This window comes from Myotis daubentonii, chromosome 2, assembly GCF_963259705.1.
Source record: "Myotis daubentonii chromosome 2, mMyoDau2.1, whole genome shotgun sequence".
In the NCBI taxonomy this organism is placed as follows: Eukaryota; Metazoa; Chordata; class Mammalia; order Chiroptera; family Vespertilionidae; genus Myotis; species Myotis daubentonii.
The window spans coordinates 214,340,401-214,364,974 of record NC_081841.1 but is presented as its reverse complement, the minus strand read 5'-3'; the positions used below and the strand labels follow the sequence as shown (position 1 = coordinate 214,364,974).

The 24,574-nt window shown below is 44.0% G+C and overlaps 2 protein-coding genes across 15 annotated transcripts in view; one reads left to right on the top strand and one right to left on the bottom strand.

Moving 5' to 3' along the window:
- Positions 1-243: 243 nt before the first annotated feature.
- On the bottom strand, positions 244-16,584 carry CASP3 (caspase 3). 6 transcript variants are annotated; one of them, XM_059685708.1, is made up of 9 exons: positions 16,436-16,583; positions 15,010-15,158; positions 12,320-12,552; positions 9,875-9,942; positions 7,885-8,009; positions 4,265-4,393; positions 3,739-3,914; positions 3,104-3,224; positions 244-1,970 (listed from the first exon to the last, which is right to left on the bottom strand). In XM_059685708.1, exons 3-9 carry the CDS (start codon positions 12,350-12,352, stop codon positions 1,741-1,743), a joined length of 882 nt encoding a protein of 293 aa, XP_059541691.1. In that variant the 5' UTR covers positions 12,353-12,552; positions 15,010-15,158; positions 16,436-16,583; the 3' UTR covers positions 244-1,740. The 6 variants fall into 6 exon arrangements, with proteins under 6 accessions (XP_059541691.1, XP_059541694.1, XP_059541695.1 ...); XM_059685711.1 differs by lacking the exon at positions 12,320-12,552; XM_059685712.1 differs by lacking the exons at positions 12,320-12,552; positions 15,010-15,158 and adding an exon at positions 10,564-10,773 and having other exon boundaries at positions 16,436-16,574.
- A 116-nt stretch (positions 16,585-16,700) lies between these two features.
- Positions 16,701-24,574, top strand: part of PRIMPOL (primase and DNA directed polymerase) — a 40,203-nt gene continuing 32,329 nt past the window's right edge. For 3 of the 9 annotated variants that reach the window (XM_059685697.1, XM_059685696.1, XM_059685691.1), the window contains exons 1-4: positions 16,701-16,814; positions 20,055-20,154; positions 21,082-21,219; positions 21,625-21,863. In XM_059685697.1, the coding sequence (XP_059541680.1) occupies positions 21,684-21,863 (180 nt within the window). In that variant the 5' untranslated portion in view covers positions 16,701-16,814; positions 20,055-20,154; positions 21,082-21,219; positions 21,625-21,683. Of the gene's footprint in view, positions 16,815-17,702; positions 17,763-20,032; positions 20,155-21,081; positions 21,220-21,624; positions 21,864-24,574 lie in introns of those variants that run through there. The other 6 variants (XM_059685700.1, XM_059685698.1, XM_059685693.1 and 3 more) reach the window with 5 other exon arrangements.

The following is a 24,574-nucleotide window of genomic DNA, read 5'->3' as shown; positions in this document are numbered from 1 at the left end:
CAAAAAAATATGCCCATATTTAGGGTTTGTGATTCTGCAAAGCGAGCACCGTCCTGGCCATGGCCATTTTAGGAACAGGGCCTCCCGCGAGGGCCGGAAGAACGGAGGCCTGCTTACCTATTGCTCATCTGCCACCCTCTCAAAAATATCTGGCCCTTCCAATGGAAGCCATTAGTTAAAAACATTTTAACTTCAATTAGTAGCACAACGACAAAAACAACAAAAGACACTTGACCATGTTGGTAATTTTATTAGAATTTATATTTTGAAATAAAAATTCATTAGCAACTCTTTACAAAATCATCACATAGAACACACATTAAGATACCGTTACCTGCTGTGTTTACTTAGAAAAAGTTACAGACATAGTAAAAAAACCCCAAACTGTCATTTACAAATGCGAGTTGCTTTCTTTGAGCAAAAGGAAGCTTGAGAATGAGAACCAGGCCTCCTGGGAGGTGGCGGGGGAGGGAGGGGATGGTTGCGCTGCTTCCCTCGCCTTGTTTCCCTGGGCACCACGCACCAAAGCGGGAAGACTGGATGCCTTCTCAGTCCTGTGTACTATGGCCCTTTCATTTCCGAGAGCAGCAAGCAATCATAACAGCATCGTTTCCTTTGATTGCAGACTTCAGCAGAAGAGAACATGCTCAGATATTTTACTGCAGAGGGCGCTCCGGTCTTTGTTGTGACTCTCATCTTCTTTGGAAAGCTTCCATTTCAGTTTCTGATTTGGTTCAGTGTCTTGGAGAGCCCTCCTCTGGGACAGTCTCCAGGCACACAGTCCTCTTCCTGGAGCCGGAGCCTGCGGTCCTGCCTTCATTACACGGCTGCGCTGTCTGTGCTCAGGCCCAAACCATCCTGGACTGACTGAGTGCCCCGCACTGATTTACTATGTCCTGCTCACATTTCACGGTGTATCGGATCAGCTGTATGTTAGTGTGTCCCCATGGAATGTCTTCAATTCACGATGCTATCAGCTGGTCTGCTTGGGAGGTTTTTACTAGCAGCTCTTCAGCTTGCTCAGGGACAAACCGGGAGAACCTGCTGGCGGATGAGCTGCTGTACAGCACCCGAGAGTTCTAACTCTCTCTCCTGCTAGTAAGGATGCATTCAGCCTTAAAAGTGTCAACTTAGATTGTCCACACTTTCAAGTAAAATATTTAGGTTCTTTTTCAATATTAAACATGATTTTTACAACAAAATACATGTTGAGCATAAACATTACCATATGCTCAGATAAATGGCCTAAAAACACAGCTAATTCATCCAAAGACACCTATTCTAAAATCAAGATCCTCATTCCTTGGCCATGCACATGGCCCCTAAATCCTAGGATACATTATTCCATCACCACACATTATTCTATCATCATTTCTATAGTTTGACGAAAACGAGAATACGCTTACATGAGAGCATATCAGTATCAATGAAATTCGTTACTCAATGTTTAACTCCATAATTACTTGAAAATTCAGAGCATAGCACCACTAAAACTTGCTAATTATCAGATCTTTTAATTTACAATCAGTTCTTCTCAAAATTGTACCACTACCATTTATTTATTCCTAATTAAATTCAATTTCAACTACCCGATTCTGAGTTTGAGGTAGCGTCATAGTGGCTCTATTGCTATGAAAGTACTCCTGGGAGTACCAGAGTAGATTTAAATGAGGGAAGACACAGTATAAACCCTTCTCCTCACTTGGCAAACAAACTAAAAAGAAAAAATCATACATTTCTTTAGTGATAAAAATACAGTTCTTTTGTGAGCATAGACACAATGCATGGAATCTGTTTCTTTGCGTGAAAAGTAGAGTCAAAGGAGAAGGACTCAAATTCTGTGGCTACCTTCCGGTTAACCCGGGTGAGGATGTGCATGAGCTCCAGCTTGTGCGAGTACAGCTTCAGCATCGCACAAAGCGACTGGATGAACCAGGATCCATCCTTTGAATTTCGCCAGGAGTAGTAACCTACAAGGCAAAATATAACCAAAGTACCATGGGTGTCTGATTCTAAATTCTATATAACCATAAAGGTAAAACAAGCATAAACTTCCCTCGGTATTATTAACCCTCAAAAGGGAAAAAATAAATGACACGTTTGGTTTCGGGGAAATGACCCTGAGGGGAAAGAAAACAACAGAAACGTGTGTTGTGCACACAACCTGCTTTCGACCAGGAAACAAAAGAAATGTGGATGAACTTTGCCTCTGAGTTGCCGAGTTCTCCTTTCTGGGCTCCCCCCAAAGGGGAAGAACGATGAACACGCAGACGAAGCAGCAAAAGGCTCACTGTAAGGAGCACGGTCTTCAATCAGACTATTGGTTTATCCAAGAAATAAACTGCTTATGTATGCACACATGTGAGTGTCCTAACTCTGCCTACAGGGCACCCGAACAAAGTGTAATACACTCATTACAGAGTATTAAAGTCCACAACGGGAAACAGTGTATTTATTGTACTTTTTTCAGATTAACTATTGGGTTCATTGCTTTTAATTTAGAAATACTTTACTTGGAAAAATGCCTAGAGGTTAAAAAAATCAATTTGAAAATGTAAGTCTGTCTAAAAATACATTTATGCTGTACTTCAAAACTCTGTGATCTCCCGAGTTAGTTGAATAAATAACTGTATGCACAACAGTTATTTACATGATGATATGTGCAACACACACACACAAAGCAGAGGCTAATAACCTGTTTGTGTATCATTTACTTTATTTCTTTTCCCTCATTCCACTTCTACCGTCCAAGTACGACTCATATTTAACTTTTTTATTTCCCATCTTCCAAAGAATTCCTGGAAAACATACCTCTCCCCTATTCCAAGAAGTGGGTGAAGTGATGAGTTGGCCTATATTACAATACAGTATCCTATCTGATATTAGGTTCATGAATGACACTGTAAGTTGCTTTCTTATAGATGTCTATTTTCTAGCCAAACTTGGCTAAAAACCACTTTTTGAGACCTTTCTGTGGTCAAGGTACCCTAAAACACAAACAAGTTAGCTATTTTTTATGGATATAGAAATATTGACAGCCTTTGGAACATACTCTCCATTGTTTAAAACCTACATATAACATTCAGGGTTTGTGACTTCTTACCAGGTGCTGTAGAATACGCATACAAGAAGTCTGCCTCCACTGGTATTTTCTGACATGCCATGTCATCATCAATATTGCTATCAGTCTCAATACCGCAGTCCAGTTCTGTACCTCGGCAGGCCTAGCCATTAGAGAATAAACATTTATTTTTTAAAAATGTGTACACACATAACTGATTTCTAAGAAATGTAAAGGCTATGTAAAAGTTGATGTTAACTATGCAGAATCTTTTTAAAAAAATGTATTTTATTGATTTTTTACAGAGAGGAAAGGAGAGGAATAGAGAGTTAGAAACATCGATGAGAGAGAAACATCGATCAGCTGCCTCCTGCACACCCCCTACTGGGGATGTACCCACAACCAAGGTACATGCCCTTGACCAGAATCGAACCCGGGACCCTTCAGTCCCCAGGCCGACGCTCTATCCAGTGAGCCAAACCGGTTAGGGCTATGCAGAATCTTTTTGATGCAAGTCTAAAATTAAAATTCATTCTGTATCTCCTAGTGGTAGTTAAAATGAGTAAGAAAGTAGCAATAGTTCAGTAGCTTCAGGGAAAACATCTTTTGGCTAATCCCAATTGAGTGAATCAATCCCCAATACATCCTCTGTAGCAAGTTGCTCAGTTATAGATTACCTGAATAATGAAAAGTTTGGGCTTTCCAGCTAGACTTCTACAGTAATCCCCTCGGAAAAAACTTGTTAATTTTCTCAGGTCAACAGGTCCATTTGTTCCAAAAATTATTCCTTCGTCACCATGGCTTAGAAGCACGCAAACAAAACTGCTCCTTTTGCTATGATCTTCTTTAGAAACTGGAAAAATGTTTACAAATAAGAAAACAAATAAACAAACAAAAAAGAACACAACTCTATTCAACAATCTCATACAGACTATATGGGGATAAGATGAAGAAACTGGGAACAGAACTAAGAGATCATCTAAACCCAACTAGGGGCAGAGCAACCTGCCCACAGCATGTTAGAGACTGGGCACGAATAACTCTGACCTTGCCTATATAAGATACACAGAGTAGGATTATGCACAGTGTAGTTCTACAATTCTTCTGTTTTGTTATTACATGCATAATCACAGCTAGACCTTGACAATAAAATTGTCCTTGGATAAAACTGGACATTGAGGCATTCTTTTAATTATTTCTTACCGCTGCACATCAGTTCCACAATTTCCTCGCGGGTAAGATCATTTTTGTTCCTGACTTCGTATTTCAATTTTGTGAATGTTTCCCTGAGGTTTGCTGCATCAACATCTGTACCCGACCGAGATGCCATTCCTTGGAACAGAAAGCATTACTTTTATTTGGATTTTTTAAAAAAGATTAACGGCTCTGAAATGAAATGAACTTTTCAATGATTCACACAATTGACAATAAATTCAATTATTATCACAGTGACACGAAGTCTTTTTAATTTCTTAGCATCTGAGACACTTCCTATGTGAGCTTTCAGTGTGCCATCATGTAAGCAGACGCCAACGTGCTATAGTCACCAGGATATCTTTCACAGCTGCTGGACAGTGCCAACAGCAACAACTCAAATGCCTAAAGAGTGATTTGGTGAAATATGTTATGACTTGTTTATATAATGGAATACTGTGCTGCCATTAAAATTATTGTAGACAAAATTCTGGGAAGTAGTCATTCCTTAAAAAAGACTATAGAATAATAAATACTTCTTAAAAAATTTATTTATTTATTTAGTCGTCGTTATTCCTCACCCAAGGATACTTTTTCATTGATCGTTAGGGAGAGAACAAGAGATAGGGAGGGAAAGACAGAGAGAAACATCGATGTGAGAGAAACACATCTACTGGTTGCCTCCTGCACTAGCCCCAACCAGGGCCTGGGCCAGGGAGGAGCCTGCAACCGTGGTACGTATCCTTGACCGGACTCGAACCCGGAACCTTTTGGTCCGCAGGACGACACTCTGTCCACTGAGTCAAACCAGCTAGGGCAATAATAATTTTTTAAAGAAAAAAATTATCTGTATCTAACAATACACAACCTCACACACTGAGAGGAACTGTATTTCTTTGATTTTATGTTCCCCACTATTTCAATATACATCGCTACCTTCACAATGTCTTTTTAAGAAATACAAAACGAAAACACAAACCACTACCAATTAATACTGTTCACTGGCATTCTGCCACGGGCAACCTCCTTTAATCCTCCTACCCACCATGCGACAGGTACTATGATTGGCTTCATTTGTTCAGACATAGGACATGAGCGCACAGGAGCTCAGGAACTTTCCGCAGTAGCAATGCTAGTGTGAGACCTCCACCCAGGGTCCTTCCTGGGCTCCCATAAATGTACAGTTTGATTGTACCAGGCACTCAGATTAAAAATGCTAAAGTGTGCCCTGACCGGTTTGGCTCAGCGGATAGAGCGTCGGCCTGTGGACTGAAGGGTCCCAGGTTCGATTCCAGTCAAGAGCATGTACCTTGGTTGTGGGTACATCCCCAGTAGGGGGTGTGCAGGAGGCAGCTGATCGATGTTTCTCTCTCATCGATGTTTCTAACTCTCTATCCCTCTCCCTTCCTCTCTGGAAAAAAAAAAAAAATCAATACATATGTATGTATATGTGTGTATATATATATATATATATATATATATATATATATATATATTTAAAAAAATGCTAAAGTGTTGTGGGGAACACACCTTAGAACTGAGTAAATTTAAGATGCATGAATGAAAAAAAGAATGTATCTCTAAAATATTATTTATGAGTAGTGTAATTATGACTGATTTTAATTTTTCTCTTTGGCTAATCTGAAATTTCTATTATGGGCATATATTATCTTTATAATCTCCAAGGGGCCTTTAAAAAATTTTTAGAGAGGAAGGGAGAGGGGGAGAGAAATATCGATGTGAAAGTGAAACAATGGGCTGGCTCCTGCACGCCCCCCACCAGGGATGAAGGCGGCAACCAGAGCATGTGCCCTGCCCGGGAAACAAGCCTGCAACCTTTCAGTGTGAGGGACAATGCCCACCCAACTGAGCCACACTGGCCAGGGCTAACTCCCCAAGGTTTTACACTGAAAGGCGGAGGACAGGCACCGTGTGACAAGGTGCCTGAATTCTGGTCCTGGTTGGTGGGCACTGAGTGGTAGAAGAGGAAACATCCGACTGCCAGAGATGGTTGTGGAAACCTGACCTTGAACTCTCCGAGCAGAAGAGAAGCTCACTCGAAGGCTAAAATCAGGCTGCTGGTCTAAGTATTTTTTAGGGAAAGAGTGGAGTAACGACCTTTTTTATAAAAGCACATAAAATGTAAAATTCTACGGGAGAAGGGAACCATTACTAGCAATGGGAGGCACAACATCTAATGGCTGAACATGGCATCTCAATTTATAGGCAATAAAGGCAGTAAAAATGGTGCATTCAGATTTATATCTATTTTCGGCTGGTCTCTCCTCACTTCTATAGCAAACCTAACATCAAATCCTGCTTCTCTTTCCAGTGTAATCTCACTTCTTGCCATTTTCACCACCACTCTGGACCTGCTGCCTCCAGTGTCTTTAAATAAAAATTAATTCTAATTGGATTTAATATGCCAATTCAAATAATTATCAGAGCATCAATTTATAGGTGAAAAAACTGACAAAAATAGCCAAAACGTTCAACTTTATGGTCAATTTTGCAAATCAAGTGGATGGTATACTTAGGGTGTGGAATATTATATAATCATTAAAATATCAGATATAAAAATTATATGGCACCATAAAATATGCTTATATTACCTTAAGTGGAACAAGCAGGATACAATGTTGCTTGTATATTATGAATAAAATTAACCTTTGAAAGAAACTGTCAAGGAAAAAATAGCAAGCAATATATCACCATGTTAATTAGCTTTTTAGGATTGCGAGGAATTTTGTTTTTTACAACTTACTGTTAATCCTCTAAAAAAATTCTGAAAGGTATTATTAGATCCAAATTGTACAAGGTAGAGGCTGAGAAGGGAATCTGGTGATCATGCCAGGTGAACCTCACAGGAGTTTCAGTAGAGTGTTGGAGGTGGAAAACAGGGAATACCGGTTTAAGGGGGTTGGAAGGACGTGAAGATGGCAAGCTTAAAGCACAAGTTTTTAAGATGTAGGAAAGGAGACAAAAAATAGATCCAAGCTAACGAGGAAGCAGGACAAAAGAAAGGTCTCATTGAGACGGGAGTCTGTCATCTTTGCAGGGAAGAGGAAAAAGTCAACAGGACACACGAAGACACGGGAAGTGAAGAAACAGGAAGTGGGCTCAGAGCTGGCTGGGGTCAGGCGTCAAGGCTGAGGACAGCTCTGCCACGAAGTTACCCGTGGGACTCTGTGCAGGGAGCTTAACCTTTGGCATCTAAGAGTGGTTACTTTTCAGGGTTGCTGTAAAAATTAGATGAGACAATACCTCTGAGGTACCTTGCAGTTCCAGGAAAGGAAAAACACTATTACTTACTATTTGTTGTAATCCTTTCATTAGCATAAAAGAGGGGGCAGATGGACAGAGAAGCAAGATTTATAGAAGTCAAGGCCGATAGGCCGACATTCAGCTAGGAGGCGAGGTGTTGGAAAAGGGAGAGATTTTGATGACGGTAGAAGATTAGCTACAGAAGAGTTCATCTGTGTTATCGAGCCTGTAGCATCCTGCTCTATCTCCACTTCATGGCTATTCTGTGTCATAGTGTAATAACATCAATACTATCTTTGATATTATACCAAATATAAATGGTACAAATATTTGAAGCGTTAAAAAAACGAGGTCATGATACATACCAGTACTTTTATCGAAGTTCTTATTATTGATTATGATGCATAAGCCCATTTCAGGGTAATCCATCTTGTAAGTATTGTCCAGAGATATTCCAGAGTCCATGGATTTGCTGCCATGGAAGGGTTTTCTGTTTGGAAATCAAACAACAGTTTACCAAGGTTGCAGTTCTCATGGATATAAGTGAATCACACAGAAGCACAGTGAACATTTGTAGCATCCCTTTCGCAGAGGGGAAATGACCACCACGAGGCTAAGCGATGTGCCGATGGTCACGCAGATGCTGTGTCAGCGCCGAGGCCGAAGGGAGGTGTTGGCCTTCCGAGTGTAGGCTTTTAATCTCTATACTCTGCTTTCCTCTCAATTTTACTAAAATTCCATCAAATACATTTTTCACTTTAAAACACAATATGTATCACAATTCCTAAATTGTTCCTTAAAACCTATGAGCTGAACAAATTAAAAGTGTATTAATACATAGAATCACTATTGTAAATAATGGAAAATGCTTGTCTGAAGGTCACTTATCCCAAAACCTCTATTATCCAGACCAGGGCCAGCAAACTTTCCCTAAAAAGGGCCAAATACTAAGCATTTTAGGCTTGCAGGCCACACGTTGTCTGTCGCTCTGCTGGTGAAAGTAGCTCAGGGCGATATTTAAACAAGCAGGTGTGGTTATGTTCCAATAGAACTTGACCAAAAGAGAGTGCAAGCATGACCCCTGGTCTAGACCAGGAATCAGGAACAAACATGGTATCTACAGACCACATACTCTGCACTTTATCTGAGAGCACTGCCCATTACACACAGCTCTAAAAAAGTGGTTGGGAAAAGGTGAGAACAGTAAGTTGTAAATTAAGGAAGTCACATTCTACAGATAAGGAAGTTCAAACTCTGAAAGCTGAGTGACTTGTTGAAGGTCACACAGATAATAGATCCCGGAATTAATTCCCCACCGCCTCCTGCTCTCCTGCTGCCCCCTTAGGGCACATGCTCCTCCACAGGCAATAATAAAATAGTTGGACTGGTAGGGGACATACCTGATACACAGTAGAGACTCAGAAAGCTTAGGAACATGATGATAACATACCATAGGATCAAAACAGACCTAAGTCTATTTTGGGCTCCCATGCAATTTGCTATTAAATTATGTTCTACTATGATATAAAAGATATGAAAATGTGTAAATAATTTTGAATGGGTTTAAAAAGAAATTAAAATCCTCTAAAATGAGCTCATATTTCAAAGTTTAATTTCTAGGGAAATTCCTTTACTAAACAATCATAGCTAAATTCTTATGGGCAACCTGTTAATACTATTGCTGTAATACTGCTATTTAGTACTAGAATTAGCCTGTAATTCCCTGAATAGTCCAAAATAATAATACTGGGTCCCAGAAATAAACTTTTAGAATTAAAAGTATCACAAGAGATCTCAAATAGGTAATAAAGATAGGAGTTAAGAGTGTTTGAGTTTTATCTCTTTCCTTTCTCTATCTGCTGGTTATTGGAAGCATTAATACACAGAATATCCCAAACAGAAAGAATGAGAAAATAAAGGGTAAAAGATAATCTATAACTAGGCAATTTTTTCCCCAGATTGAGAATTGGCATTTCATTTTAGTCTTAAAACCCATAAACAAACAGGAGGCCCAAACACCCCCCAACACGAACCCTCTCGCCCTGCAGAGCAGTGTGGGGAGGGACAGAGCCTTTGAGTCCTGCCTCTCCCGTGAGGTCCCTCTGCTTCTGGGACGGGCTTCTGAGTAGGGGCCCAGCAATGGATCTGGTCTTTCCCTCAATGTTACCCACAGTCCCGGGATATCTTTGTTTTAAGGAGGAGACTCGGGAGAGGTTAACATGCGGAAAGCCACACAGCTTTTGAAGTAGAAAGCCAAGTGGGTCTTGGCTTACAGCCCCATCCTCTTGCTGCTTCCCCACTAGTTTGCTGTATCACAACCGTCTTTCATTACATGGATCCCATGGAAATACTCACATGTCCGAATTCTTGATGGACTTTGAATCCACTGAGTCGTCAGTGTTATCCATGGATACTTTTATTAACTAGGATATAAATAAAGTAGAAATTAATCAAAGTCAGTCACTATACGATCACTGCCTTATATGAATTATTCCAAAGATTATTTCTCCAAAGTAAGACATAGCAGGGACATTTCCACATTAGGTTGCCACGCCTCCCTCTGCTTCCCCTGCACTGGTAAAGGTTTCTGTGAGTCAAACCTGAGAACAATCTTTTGTAAAGGTGTGTGTAATGTAGCCCATTACTCTCTCAATCTTTCTTTCTTAACTGAGGAAGGATAATTACAGATTTACACTAAGCGCTAAGTGACAAGAAGGCTCCCAGTAGGGGCTGTCCTTGCTGGGGGAAGGACCAGCAAGCACAGAGGTCCTGCAAGCACCTGCTGTATTCACGATGCAGAAAGGCCAGTTTAGACAGTGCACGGTAAAGGGAGGTGAAGTAGGAAAGGCGACCTTTGGAGCCAAGGGCAGCTCCGATTCTGCAAGGAGAAACCATGGAGTGTTCTCAGCCCAGGAGAAACAGCATGCTTTCAACAGACCACCCTGCTGTAAAAGGCTGGCGCAGAGGCACACAGAAAGGTGGTTAAGAGGCTGGATCTCAGGCCGGCGCAGGGCTGGAGAAATACTGGGCACTCCGGTACTTACAAGGCTACCAGAGGAAGTAGGCCAAAGAGAGGTGGTGGTGGTCGGTGGTGGCGGGATCAGGTGAATGTGGGGTGCCAGAGCACGCAGCAGTCTTTCAAGGAGGGTTGGGCTGCTTCAAATCTTGCTCAGAGGTCAGTTCAGAAGAGGCCAGAAGACCGTTGGCTTAAGGTCATGCGTACAGTGGGGGTTGTTAGGAAAAACTGTCCAAGACTGGGAAACGGGCCAAGAAAATTACTAGATATGATTTCAGTGTGGTGCCGGGCACTACCTACAGGAATCTCAGGGATTATCTGGTTTCATAGGGTGCCTTATCTCTACTTTCTGATAGCAGAGATGAGATAGACAGTTTTGTTTCAGGAAGGTAGTTGGTGGCTAAAATAAAATAAAAACATGTATTCTTTCAGAATAGGATTTAAAAGAGTCTAATAATTTGAGAAGGACTTCTCAGCAACAAACACTGTAATGTACTTTGTTCCTTCATTATTAGGATCTGAATAATATATATTGCAGCAGTGTCAGTGGACCTTCATGCACTATTAAAAGATTAGGTCACGGTAAATAAAATCCTCATTGCATCAGACAGCTGCACATTTGCTCTCATTGTCATCATCTGCTTTTCCCACACGAAGGCACCAGTCCCACTCCTGGGAGCAGGGCCCTCTGCCTGCAGGAGTTGGTGTCAGACTCGGCATTACCTCACGGCCATTAGCTAATGCCCCGGCTGCATGCAAGCTGTGCTGGGGCTGGTGATCTCATCTTAGAAGGACAAAAAAATTATCCCCCAGGGGAAAATATAACGCCCTTGCTGCCAACAGGAGTTTAAATTCTTAGAACATTTTCATTTGACAAACATAAATAGGAAAATATACAATAGGGGTTTTAAAAACATATCCTGGCACAGCAGTGACTTAACACTGTTTCTGGCTGTCTGTAATTATTTCCACCAATTCAGGATACTGAGGGCATTAGGTCCCAGAGAAGTTCTAAGTACGTCTACCCATTGAAACGAGACAACCAGAACTCGGGTCTTAGAATCTCAATCTCCTCTAGTCCCTACTCCTTCAGCACTTAGCACTAAAGCTACAAGAGTCACATCTTCAAAAATCAGTGCAAATGACCACAAAACATTTCCCCAATAAGTTTTTTTCTGCTATGTTGGTAGCATAGCATTCAGCCTACTGGGAACATTAAAAAAAAAAAAAATCAGTGCAATAAGAAGGAAAGCAGGATTAATCATCTACAGAGTTAAGGCAGAGGAATAAAAGTTAGTTGTGTTTTTTTTTTTTGCTATAATTGAAATTTTGACTTGAAATTATGAAGTATTAAAATTTGGAGGGGAAAAAACCCCGAAATCCTGGTATTAAAATGAAAAGTTAGCAAGTGTGCTAATGGTAAAGTTTTCAAAATGAGATATTAAATTAGTATAACCAGCCTGAGAGATTCCTACTCAGCTAACATGGCACCCACATAGGCTGTTCCGGTGCCTGGTCTCTGCCCTAATGGGTTGTAAATCTCAAATGACACATAAGAACTAACGCTGCTCACTTTTGAATCATCTCCATGAATATGGATCTCTTAAAAAATTTTTTTTAAGATTTACCAAAACAGCTAGTCAAAGAAAAGGTCAGAAAACCACAATGCCTATGTCACTTGAGTGCTGTGAACAAAGTGTTATGTAATAACAGTTCCTCTCTAGCAGGCTCATCCTGGCAAGACTGGGGGAAGAGACACTGTTCCGTAAGGATTATTTATTTATGTATTTCTGGTCAGTCCTTCCATGCTGAGGCATAATGATTCCCACTTCATAGTTCAGTTGACTGATGCTTAGAGCAGTTAAGCAACTTTGAAGTGGCAGAGCCAGGATGCAAACCAGGATCTGTCTATCTCCAGGGGCAGACTCCGGCTGGTCCACACAGCTTAGTCACATACAGGAAGGGTAATACGAGCGATATTTCCAGGGAAGGAAACAAAAATCCTTAACGAGAAGCTCTAATCAAGAGGCGACAAAAGGCATAAGTTACATGAAAGAAACGGACTGCAGAGACATGGAAATGGTATACAGTAGCCAGGCCAGTGTTGGTCAGTGGTTGAGCGTCGACCTATGAACCAGGAGGGAATTAGGAGGGAAAAAACAAAACCCTGGTATGAAAATGGACAGTCAGACCGATTCCTGGTCAGGGCACAAGCCTAAATTCTGGGCTTGATCCTCAGTAGGGGGCGTGCAGGAGGCAGCCGATCAATGATTCTCTGTCATCATTGATGTTTCTATTTCTCCCTCTTCCTTCCTCTCTGAAATCAGTAAAAATGTACGTATTTAAAAGATAGGACATAGTAGGCTTATTTTAATTAACAAAGAAAACAGAAATAATGGTTATGATGCTTCTGGGTTACTTACTTCTAAAAAAGTAAAATAACCAATTTCATGTTAAGCAGCCAGTATAAGTCATGAAGACATATTTTCAAATCTCGATTTCTCTCTACAGGAACCTTCCGTAAGGACTTCTGGAGACCATGGCTCTGCCAAAGAACATGAAAAACGCCAGGACTGTATTCATCACCTGCCAGAGGACAAAGTCCCCAAAAGCTGTCACATTTCCAGATTTAGTAAGTGAAACAGAAAGAACATACTCTCCACAGCAGTTTGGATAAGGTTTCAGCTATAATGTGCTAGAGGTTCTGTTGCAATTGTTTCCCATCTGCTCTCTGATTTCTTCAGGGACTTATAAGAAGCACCAAAACTGGAGATTGTCACTGGGCCTGGTGAAGTTGATCTTTTAATAATTTTATAATTAAGGTGAAAACACACCACTGGCAAATAAAATTAAATACAACAAAGTTAAGTTTTAGTTGTGTCATACAAACAAAACCAAAAAAGACAGACTAGAGTGCTCCCCATTTCAAAGCCATGAGCCTTGCAAGGGGTCTGTCTTCCCCTCTTCTGAGGACCTAAGATAGTATTTCTGGGGGGACAAAGGGGAAATGGGAAAGTCCATATGTTGTATGACATCCAGGCAGAGTGAAGGACCTTGGATACCTTTTATAAAAATCACAGATAACCTATAAGGCTGCACATTAGAATCACCTGGGAATCTTTTTAAAATCCTGATTTCTGGGCCTCATCCTCCGGAAATTCTGTTTCTTTGTTACTAATGTTGTGGCCCCACCCCATAACAAAGAAACAGAATTTCCGGAGGATGAGGCCCAGAAATCAGGATTTTAAAGATTCCCAGGTGATTCTAATGTGCAGCCAAGGTGGAGAACCACTGCTCTAAGGCCTCCTCCCTCCCACTGAGAACCGCTCCTCCGTGGAAGTAGAAGTTATTTCAGGTTTGCAACCACTGCCTGCCAGAGCAAGTCTGAAACTGAGTAGTTACTCAGGGGCACTGATTCATTTGTCCCATAATAACCTACTGAACACCAACTGCGTGCAGATTCTGTAGTAAATCCTGAGGGTATCGAGGAATGGAAGAGACCAAGACCTATCCCCATGTGGGCCTTACACAATGCTCACTGGTACTCCAAAGTGGCCCAACCAGGCAGAGGCCAGACAAGGTCAAGTTTGTGTCAGATAATGTCATCTTATTCCACCCTAATTCAGAAGCTCTATTAGCAATTTGAAGGCAAGAACAAAACAGGCAGAGAAATAACATTACATAGAGATTTACAAAGCATTGTCACAGATTCCGCATTTTACACCCACAGCCACCGCCTGAGGCATGTGTATTACTTATGCCTAATTTATGGATGAGCTAGTGAGTGCCGCCCTTGGGACCAGGCCTCAGGTCCTCTGACTACAGAGGACCTATTCCCTAGCCCCCTCCATTACATTCACATTTGTTAAATGTGTACAAAACAGTATCTAACAGTCTAAGAATTCCCACATCTTTTCTAGCCCACAAACACCAGTCAGTGTTCCCACCTGTGAAACAGAGCTTAAAAAAACTATCTAAAAGTAGGCACCAGAATGGATTTAATGCCATTCATGAAAATAAAGACTGCTTTCTAGCATTAGAAGGGGGATGAAGCGGTAAGAGATTGTATTAAATTAAATTTGAAAGCAAAAACAGCAAAGAAGCATTGTAAATGTCTTTATCAGAGACAAGGCTTTTTTTCAGGATATAAAAGCAAACCTGATTTAATTAGGTACAGCGTTTCATTTCTCTCTCTCTTTTTTTTTTTTTACTGTGAACAGGTTTTATTGCCAAACTCCAATAAACTGTCCATTCATTCATTAAAATACATTATAACTTTCAACAGCCTTCTTTCGCAAAAGAGCAGAACAAAACCAAAGCTCAAACATCAGGTTGTGACAGGAATGATTCAAGCTTTACGTTTCATTCTTGGAGGTCACGTATGTACAACATGTCATTCAAACTGGCGGAGCACACTTTGATACAGGCTGGGCTAAGCACCGTGCTAGCACCTGTTACAATCCTGCACACTCACATGGTTCCAGCAACTCCATATTTCACCTCTACTATTCCTTTCCAATCCACATCTTCTAATTTGCTAAGTAATCCTGAAACGGTTTCGTTTTTCTCGATAGGGCGTAGTAATTAGAAAGCATAAATCTGCAGTGTGGACAGTTCCAGGCCCTGGGTATGGAAAAAGCCAGTAAACAAGCAACTGCAAAGGATATGACTTTTTTCTTAGGAAGTGACACATGCCAAAGGGACACATAATAGGAAAACTGTGGAGTGTTTAGTAAGAGTAGGGTGGCTTAAGTCAGTGATAGAAAGAAGCAGGCAGATCTAGTGGACATACAGGAGGTCAAGGTGGTTGGGCGGCTAACTGGGGAAGGAGCTGAGAAAGAGTCGAGAAGATTGGTTCCTGGTTTGTTGGTTTGGGTGTCACAAGGAAAGCAGCAGATGCCTTGAGAACAGGACACACTGAAAACAGTGACCCTCTTCCTCCACGTGGCCTGGGAGGGGGGTGGGGGGTGAGAGTAGATGGGGTGGGGTGGGGGGGTGAGAGTAGATGGGGTTGGGGGGTGAGAGTAGATGGGGGTGGGGTGGGGGGGTGAGAGTAGATGGGGTTGGGGGGTGAGAGTAGATGGGGGTGGGGTTCAAAGCAGCTCCCCGGTGACTTTGGCCTTGGATACAAAGCCACTGGGTGAATGAGCTGCAAGGAATCACGAGCTCTCGGAAGGAATTGGAGTTTAAGGCTTACAATGACTTCGCCGGAAAACTGAGTCACACAATTAACGCGAGAAAATCGAAGCTGAGACAGAACAGAGCGGAGACCACAACGCAGCCCAATAAACGGAGGGTCAGCCGCAGGGCCAGCGCCCCATCGACGGCGGCACCACACCCGCCTCCCGCCCGAGGCCTCCTGCCCTCTGGCCATTGTTTCTGGTCGCCGATCTTCCTCGGCACCTTCCCGATCCAAGTCTCAGCCCGCACTGCTGGCCACTCTCACTCCCCAAGCGCCCGCTGCCTCCCGCCCCGGCCCCAGCCTCCCGCTATCCGGCCTCGGGTGCAGCCTCCTGCTTCCCGCCCGCTCGCCCGCCCGCCTCCCTGCCCCTCACCACCGGCCTGGACGCTCCTGGCCCGGCCTCTGGATCCTCCCGTCCTCCCCGGCTCGGCATCTCCAGCTCGGTCTCCGCTGTCCGGCCTCCACGCTCCCCGCCCGGCCTCCCACCTCCCACCACCCAGGCCGGGGCTCCCGCGCCGCGGGCCTCAGTGCAAGTCCTCGCAACCCCCGTCGTGGCAAAACAAAAGGTCCGCGGCCCGGATCGAGCCCTTCGCCTCCGCCACCCTGGAGCAGCTGCAGGCCTGGGCTGGTCCCCGCGGGGGCGCTGGGCTTGGGAGGATGGAGGGAGCGGGCCCGGGACCGCCGGCCCCGCGCGAGAAGGGCCGCGGGCAGCACTCACCGCACAGCCCGCGCACAGCCGCCGCACAGCCTCCGCGCAGGCTCCGCACAGCTCCAGCCTCGGCACAGCCGGCCTCCGCAGAGCCGCCTCCCGGCTCCGGCTCCGCTCGGATTACGCGGCAAGAGGCCCGGGTCCAGATACCAGGCTGGGTCCCGGCCCTCGCCGCTCTCATAGGCCCGCGCGCGCCCCGCCCCGCCCCCGCCGCTCTCATAGGCCCGCGCGCGCCCCGCCCCCGCCGCTCTCATAGGCCCGCGCGCCCCCGCCTTCCTGCCCCGGATGCGAGCCCCGCGCGCAATTTGAAGACCACAATCCGGCCTCCCCGGGTTGCGGCGGCCGCCGTGGAGGCAGGGCCTCCCGCCCAGGAAGCGGGTTTCTGGAGGTAAAGGGGGGTGACCTGATGGCCGCGTCGGGCCCCCGGGGCAGAGGGAAGGGGAGCAAGGCGGGCCTGACGCCCGGTCTGAACTTGGGGAGGAAGGGAGCGGGCCCCGACCCGCCCCGGCGTCCTCTGCCCCCCCCCCCCCCCCCCCGGTTTTCCGCCACGTTCGGGTCTAGGCGTTCCTGGCCTGGATGCAAACTAGGAATTGTTTTCGTTGAAGAGTGTACCAGCGCATTGGACAGCCAAGTTCAGAATCAAAATTCAAGGGGTTCGTGACATTCTGACAAACCAGGGCTCCCGCGGGAAGAACCCACGGGACCGGCACTGTTACTGCCCATTCCGGCCCAAGTCGGCGGGCCTGTGTTTTGTGCATGAATCTGGGGCGTTACATACGTGGCCACCACTTGCGGAGTGCTTGTTCTGTGCTCTTACATTGCCACACATTTTCTTATTTTATTCTTTCAACAACCCCCGGAGGGGTGCATTCCAATCCCCTCGCTGGCTTCAAGAAAGGTGAAGTGGTTTGCTTTTTGTTACAGGAGTTCAACTCGGGCCCCAGGAATAACATGTAGGCCTTCCTTAATCTCTCCCAAATTGAGCGGGGACCAGTGCAGGCAGCCCTTTTCTTGTTGCTGCAGTAAAACGGGAGGACAGGACCCACTCCCACTCCTGACCATGGTTCGCATACAGTGGCTCCTAAGGAAGGCGCCGGTATATCAGCCCTTTGCTATGCCCAGACCCTCCCCGGGCTAAGCTTTCTTACCAAAACGATGCTCCCGATCAGACAGCAGCAGCAGTTTTCTGTTTTCCCGTAAATTACACTAATTTACTTGGTCTTGTGGCTGGAGGCACTGTCTGATGAGTCAGTACAGCAATTTCTTTTTATAAAAGGCCCCGCAGGTGGCAGAACTTGACCTGAGCCGTGAAGGGAAAGGCAAGTGGGCATGACCGGTGAGTGCAACAGGCACGTGGGCCTGGGAGTGGCCAGGTGCAGGGAGGGAGTGGTCATTATCATTTTTATTAGGGGAGAAGGCTGGGCAACAAGACATAAACTGGGTAACTGGTTTAGGGCTGGATTCTGGAGCTGCGTCCTCTTGGGGTAAAGCAAAGTGTGCATTGAGGGATGCTCCGAGTCATGAGTGAGTGTTTCTATGCAGAGGTATGAAAATGGACTTCAGGGTGATGAGTCAGGCAGAGTTAGGCTTTTTGGCTGGGAGACCCCCTGGAGATAGTGGGAAGAAGGGACTGGAAAAGGACAGTGTGTCCTATCCCTTATAGGAGACTTTTGGGAAATTTAAATAGGAGTTACTTCTGTTCAAGCACAGGCAGGTGAAGCGATTGAAGTGGGGAAGACCCAAAAGTCAATGAATTGGTTTTACTTACCTTCTTAAGGCATTACTCATCTGGAAAGCAAATTTCTATAATACTGTTACTGGGAGTGAATTTTAATCACATACTTTATTTTGAAAAGTTTAGCAGTGGGAGAAATAACATAAATGTATTCCAAAAGGCCATAAAAGGATTATAGTAAGAAAACATTGCCCAGTACCAGAACCTTACTAAATACTAGAAATAGAACATAAAGGCCAGAAAACACAAAATACTGATGTATCTATTCTTGGGGGAGAGGGAAAAGTTGGAGTTGGGGAATAAGAATTGGCTCGTGATTAAACAAACAAGCAGGAAAAATGGGCAGGGCACAACCGTGGCCAGGCAGGCCTCGGATCTCCCGGGAGCCAGTTGTCATGAAGCGCTCGCCCCCTTGTCCAGCTGCGCCTGGGTACCAGGCCAAGTGGCGCAGCAGGCAAGTCTAGGCATAAACCGAGGGAAACCGGGCTGTTTAGCTTTTTCGTCTGTCATCTCTCCACCTCATTCCCCACTTCTCCAGAACCTATAGTTCCTCTAATCATTTTAGCAGAAGCTAGCCTTTTATCCTGCCCACCTTTAGTTGTAAAATCAGTATCAAACATGATTAAATAAAAATTCTGGTGCAATGTTTAGAAATAAATAATAGAGCTCTTAAAGCCTACTGTTTCAAAATACCACAAATACTTTCCTTTGGAATTTGGAAACTTAAATAAAAATAGTTACGGTCCCTATGTGAAAAGCGGTTTTGCTGTACTATTATGTAAAAGTGAAACAGAACTCTTTCTCCACCAGGAATTACAGGTGTTTCTGAAATGGTTCCCGCAGAGGGCAGCAGTGAGGAATATGATAGTCCACAACCAGAATGCCTGATGCATTCCTGTTCTCCTTGGCCTCTGCTGTGTCCTCCAGCCCTCCTGCGGGAATAGTCCCAGCTCCAGTTGTCTTCTAGCCCTCAACCCAGCTGTTAAAAGTTTCAAACTGTGCAAAGAACATGAGGGTATCCTGTATAATAAAGAGCTAATACGCTAATTAGACTGGACAGTGGAATGACCTTCCTGAACGACCAGTGGGCTGGGCTGCGAGGGCCAAGGCCCTTGCACGAATTTTGTGCACTGGGCCTCTAGTAACATATATTGAACTTCTCTTTTTTCTCTGTTGACATTCATGGTTTTCTCAGTCTAATAAGTGCTAAACTGGTTTTCCACTATGACTCCATGACTTGCAAGTATGACACAGTCCCATGGTCATACCAATAATTTTACAAAATCAAAACCGTTTTTTGTGATGTCAGTGTCCCACTAAGTGTGAACATCCACGTGGTTTTTCCTCGTCAGTTATGGGCTAGGTACTTGAGCTGTAATTCGCATCTGATTGCATTCTGTGTTTATGTTCTTTATTAAGTAATCGGTGGGCTTTCTTAAAAGTCAGATTTCACAGAAGAAAAGTCGGTTTCTCAATTAGGTTGTCTAAATGTGGGGGATTTTTATCTGTATGTGAAGCAGATTAAAGTGAACTGAATACTCAGAATCTAGCAATAATGAGTCACACCACTTTGTATTGAAAAAAAAAAAAAACTAAAGCAGTTTTATTAAAAATTGCCCCATTTCTTCAATCCAATGAAATTATATTACTTTCCTAAGCATATCGGTTATGAAATTTATGTTGATACCTCTAGAACTATATTTCTGCTTCTTGGTTTATAGTTTATAATTTTCATGTGGATTAGCTGTAACTTGGAGAGAAGAATCTTTGGTCTGCTATGTTTGAAGTCAGATTGGAATCTATGGATAATGACTTTTTTCTTTTTTTAACCATGTCATGACATTCATTCCTACCCTCTCGTAATCTTTTAGGGTGATTATTTTTTTCTTCCAGGGAATACTGTGAGTTTGTGTTGTCTCAGAGTTTTCTGCTAAAATTCAAGAGACTATTTATCAACTTGATAAGTACAAGTACTAGAAAGACAGTGCCAAAGGTAAATAGGAATTTTACCCTCAAATACTTCAGTATATATTATTATTTCACTTAAACTAATATCCTGGTTTTCAACATAGACAAATTATGATACAAATGTTATTAATGAAGAGGGAACTATTATCAGTTATGTATTTCTGTATGAAAACCAGGCCAAAACTTACTGGCTTTAAAAAAACAACAGATTTTTTTTTTACAGTTCTGTGGGTTGCCTGGGCAGTTCTTTAGCAGGTCTCACCTGAATTTACTTGGGCTCACTCATGCATTGAATTCTGATGATGGTTGAATAATCCAAAATGGCTTAACTCATATCATCTGAGAGTTGGTGCTGGCTGTTAGCTGGGGTACCTTGGTTCTCCTCCAGGTGGCTTTTATCCTCCCTGAGGCTAGTTATAGCATGACAGTCTCAAGGAAGGGACGCCAAGATCACCACATTCAATGCCACGCACTTATTAACCCTCTGTTTGCTTTACATTCGTTGATGTAACGTGGCTTAAGCAAGTCACATGTCCAAGCCGAGTCAGTATGGGAATGGGCTTAGATGGCATCTCTTGATGAGAGGAATGGCAAAGAATTTGTGGCCATTTTCAATCTACAGCACCCCCCCCCCCCCGCCCCCGCGTGCACACACACAAACTCATACACACTCATAACCCTTCTAAAAACATATCCCTTTTCCTTTGTAAGTAAACCATGATCCCAGATTGGAAAAGTATTGCCTGATTTCTTAGCTTGGTGTGGTTAACATGAAAGCATTGTATGCAAACAAAAACAAATGTCACTAATAAACAAGAGTTAAAATGCAGTCATTCACACAGTCATTAAATTAACAGACAGAAGATTTATTTATTCCTTTTTAAAATCATCCTTATGATTACTATAGACATTGCAAAGCAAAACTAGCCAATATTGTATTTCACACTTATAGTACACACTGAGTTATCCTCCCAACGAACAGTTGTGTTGAGAGCATTGAAGAGAAACAGAAGAAAAGGGAGCTATGAACTGCACAGTGGAGGCTAGAAATGAACTCTACACTCACCACAGCACAAGAGCGATGGCCAAGGTAGGAGCACCAGCTGGGGAAGGTGGAGAGCACCTGATGCGATAAAATGGTCATAATGGAAACCGTAATGATACAAAAACACATCTACATGAGGCCTTGAAATTTACAAAACGTTTTCATAAGTCTTATGTATTTATCCTCAAGGTAACTACGTAAAGTATTAAAAAAGAGATTGGTTCCCATTCTGCAGGTGAGGAAGATTCAGGGAGCTTGTCCAAAACCACAAATTGTTAGATGTGAGACCTGGATCTAACAGTTTCTGGTAACCAGCTCTGTTCTCCTTCACATGAAAACTTCATGCAAAACATACAAGGGAAAGCAGAGTCGGAAATGCGTTTTGAAGTTTTACCAAACAATTTATCCTAAACAAAGACACTGATGTCCCTGCGTGTGTGTTTGTTTTAGGTGTGGTTGGTAGCCATCTTACATGGGATAGGACTTGGTCTCCCCACACTTCTGACCCCATGAAGAGAAGATGGGAAGCAAAACTGAAGCAAATTGAAGAGCGAGCATCGCGTTACGAAAGGAAGCCCTTGTCCTCAGTGTACAGGCCCAGGCTGTCCAAGCCAGAAGAGCCGCCCTCTATTTGGAAACTGTTTCCTCGCCAAACTCAGGCTTTTAATTTTGTTAAAAGCTGCAAAGAGGTAATGTTTTCATCTCCTTGTTTTTAGAGCTACTATAACTTAACGATTTCTAAAAGAAAAAAAAAAAATCAAGTGTGTCTTTATTTCAGGCCACATAGCACCCAAAAGAATTTATTTATTTTTTATTTTTTTTAAAATATATTTTATTAATTTTTTACAGAGAGGAAGGGAAAGAGATAGAGAGTTAGAAACATCGATCAGCTGCCTCCTGCACACCTCCCCCTGGGGATGTGTCCGCAACCAAGGTACATGCCCTTGACCGGAATTGAACCTGAGACCTTTCAGTCCGCAGGCCGATGCTCTATCCCAGGGGTGGGCAAACTTTTTGACTCGAGGGCCACAATGGGTTCTTAAACTGGACCAGAGGGCCGGAACAAAAGCATGGATGGAGTGTTTGTGTGAACTAATATAAATTCAAAGTAAACATCATTACATAAAAGAGTACGGTCTTTTTTTTTTTTTTTTTTAGTTTTATTCATTTCAAACGGGCCGGATCCAGCCTGCGGACCGTAGTTTGCCCACGGCTGCTCTATCCACTGAGCCAAACCGGTTTTGGCGCAACCAAAAGAATTTAATTGTGGGAGGCCCAGGGGGAGAAGGGGGGAGGCCCAGGGAGGAAGGGGGGAGGCCCAGGGGGGAAGGGGGGAGGCCCAGGGAAGAAGGGGGGAGGCCCAGGGGGAGAAGGGGGGAGGCCCAGGAGGAGAAGGGGGGAGGCCCAGGGGGAGAAGGGGGGAGGCCCAGGGGGAAGGGGAGAGGCCCAGGGGGGGAAGGGGGAGGCCCAGGGGGAAGGGGTGAGGCCCAGGGGAGAAGGGGGGAGGCCCAGGGGGAAGGGGGGAGGCCCAGGAGGGAAGGGGGGAGGCCCAGGGGGAAGGGGGGAGGCCCAGGGGAGAAGGGGGGAGGCCCAGGGGGAGAAGGGGGAGGCCCAGGGGGAGAAGGGGGAGGCCCAGGGGGAGAAGGGGGAGGCCCAGGGGGAAGGGCGGAGGCCCAGGGGGAGAAGGGGGGAGGCCCAGGGGGAGAAGGGTGGAGGCCCAGGGGGAGAAGGGGGAGGCCCAGGGGGAGAAGGGGGGAAGCCCAGGGGAGAAGGGGGGAGGCCCAGGGGGAGAAGGGGGGAGGCCCAGGGGGAGAAGGGGGGAGGCCCAGGGGGAGAAGGGGAGGCCCAGGGGGGGAAGGGGGGAGGCCCAGGGGCAAGGGGGGAGGCCCAGGGGAGAAGGGTGGAGGCCCAGGGGGAGAAGGGTGGAGGCCCAGGGGGAGAAGCGGGGAGGCCCAGGGGGAAGGGGGGAGGCCCAGGGAAGAAGCCAAGATCAGAGAAGAGGTAGAAAAGGAGAGAAACTCTCTGCTTGGGAAAAAAGACCCAAGAAAGATGCCCCAAAAGCCAGAGGCCAAGTTTTTCACCACGGCTAAAAATCTGCCAAAAAAGCTCCCTACACCCTCAAACAATGGCCTCAGTCAATTTAAATTCAGTGACTCAAGCCTGGAGAGCTTTTGAAAAATACTTGGATCTTGACCTCTGTCACAACCTTCTCCAAGAGTGAGGCCTAGACTTAAATATGTTTAAAACTTCCACAAGTAATTCTGATACATGTTCATGGGTATAGGAACCTGCAGTTTGAATGCATTTTTTAAAATAGCTTTTCCATATATTTGCTAACATAATAGCAATATTACACTTCAATAATAGTGCTTTTATTGAAGTGTAATATTTGCTTGTGAGAAAAAAAATGTGGTGACCGAGTTTTGTAGGACGAATGAGAGTAAACACTCCAAAATCTGAAAAAAAAAAAAAAAAAAAGGATGCTGTAATTCACAATGAAGTAGTTGTAGTTATTTTTTTTTGGGGGGGGGGGGGTGTTAAAGATCATGAACCACTACTACTCCAGAAAAATTATCACAAATAAAACTCAAATATCACAATAAAAAAAAAAAAAGAATTTAATTGTGATCTTAATATCACATGATTTGGGAAAAACCTCCCTACGAGTCATTAGCCATTTCCTTTATATTAATAATGAAAAAGAATGACATGTCTAGTGCCAATTAATTTTTAAAAATTGTAATGACATGTAAATGAAGCAGTGCTTAGAGGAAGAGTGGCCATGTTTGTAGACTGAAAAGTAATAGAATGAGTTTTTAAGAGTAAAACTAAAACAATACAGAAATTCAAGAAAATGAATGAGTGGCATATGAGATTTTTTTAAGGACAAAATTAGGGAAAGGAGAATTGAATTTAAACAGTACGAAATGAAAATGTCTCAAATATTATAGCTTACATTTAATAAGCTCCGGAACTTAAATCATAGTGCCAACGCACACATGTGTTTCTTTCTACTATCTCCTTTTGTGCTTGGGAGTCATAGAGTGTTTATCATAACAGTTTCCAACACATTGGGCAAGTGGGAAGAGAAGAGCTTGCAACAGGTGGGAAGAGAAGAGCAGCTAGCCTCACAAAGGATGTGATGCTCAAAAATAACCCAAATCAGATGTGTTGGGTTTTTAAAAAATATATATTTTATTGATTTTTTACAGAGAGGAAGGGAGAGGGATAGAGAGTTAGAAACATCGATCAGCTGCCTCTTGCACACCTCCTACTGGGGATGTGCCCGCAACCAAGGTATATGCCCTTGGCCAGAATCAAACCTGGGACCTTTCAGTCCGCAGGCTGACGCTCTATCCACTGAGCCAAACCGGGTAGGGCAAATCAGATGTGTTTTGCA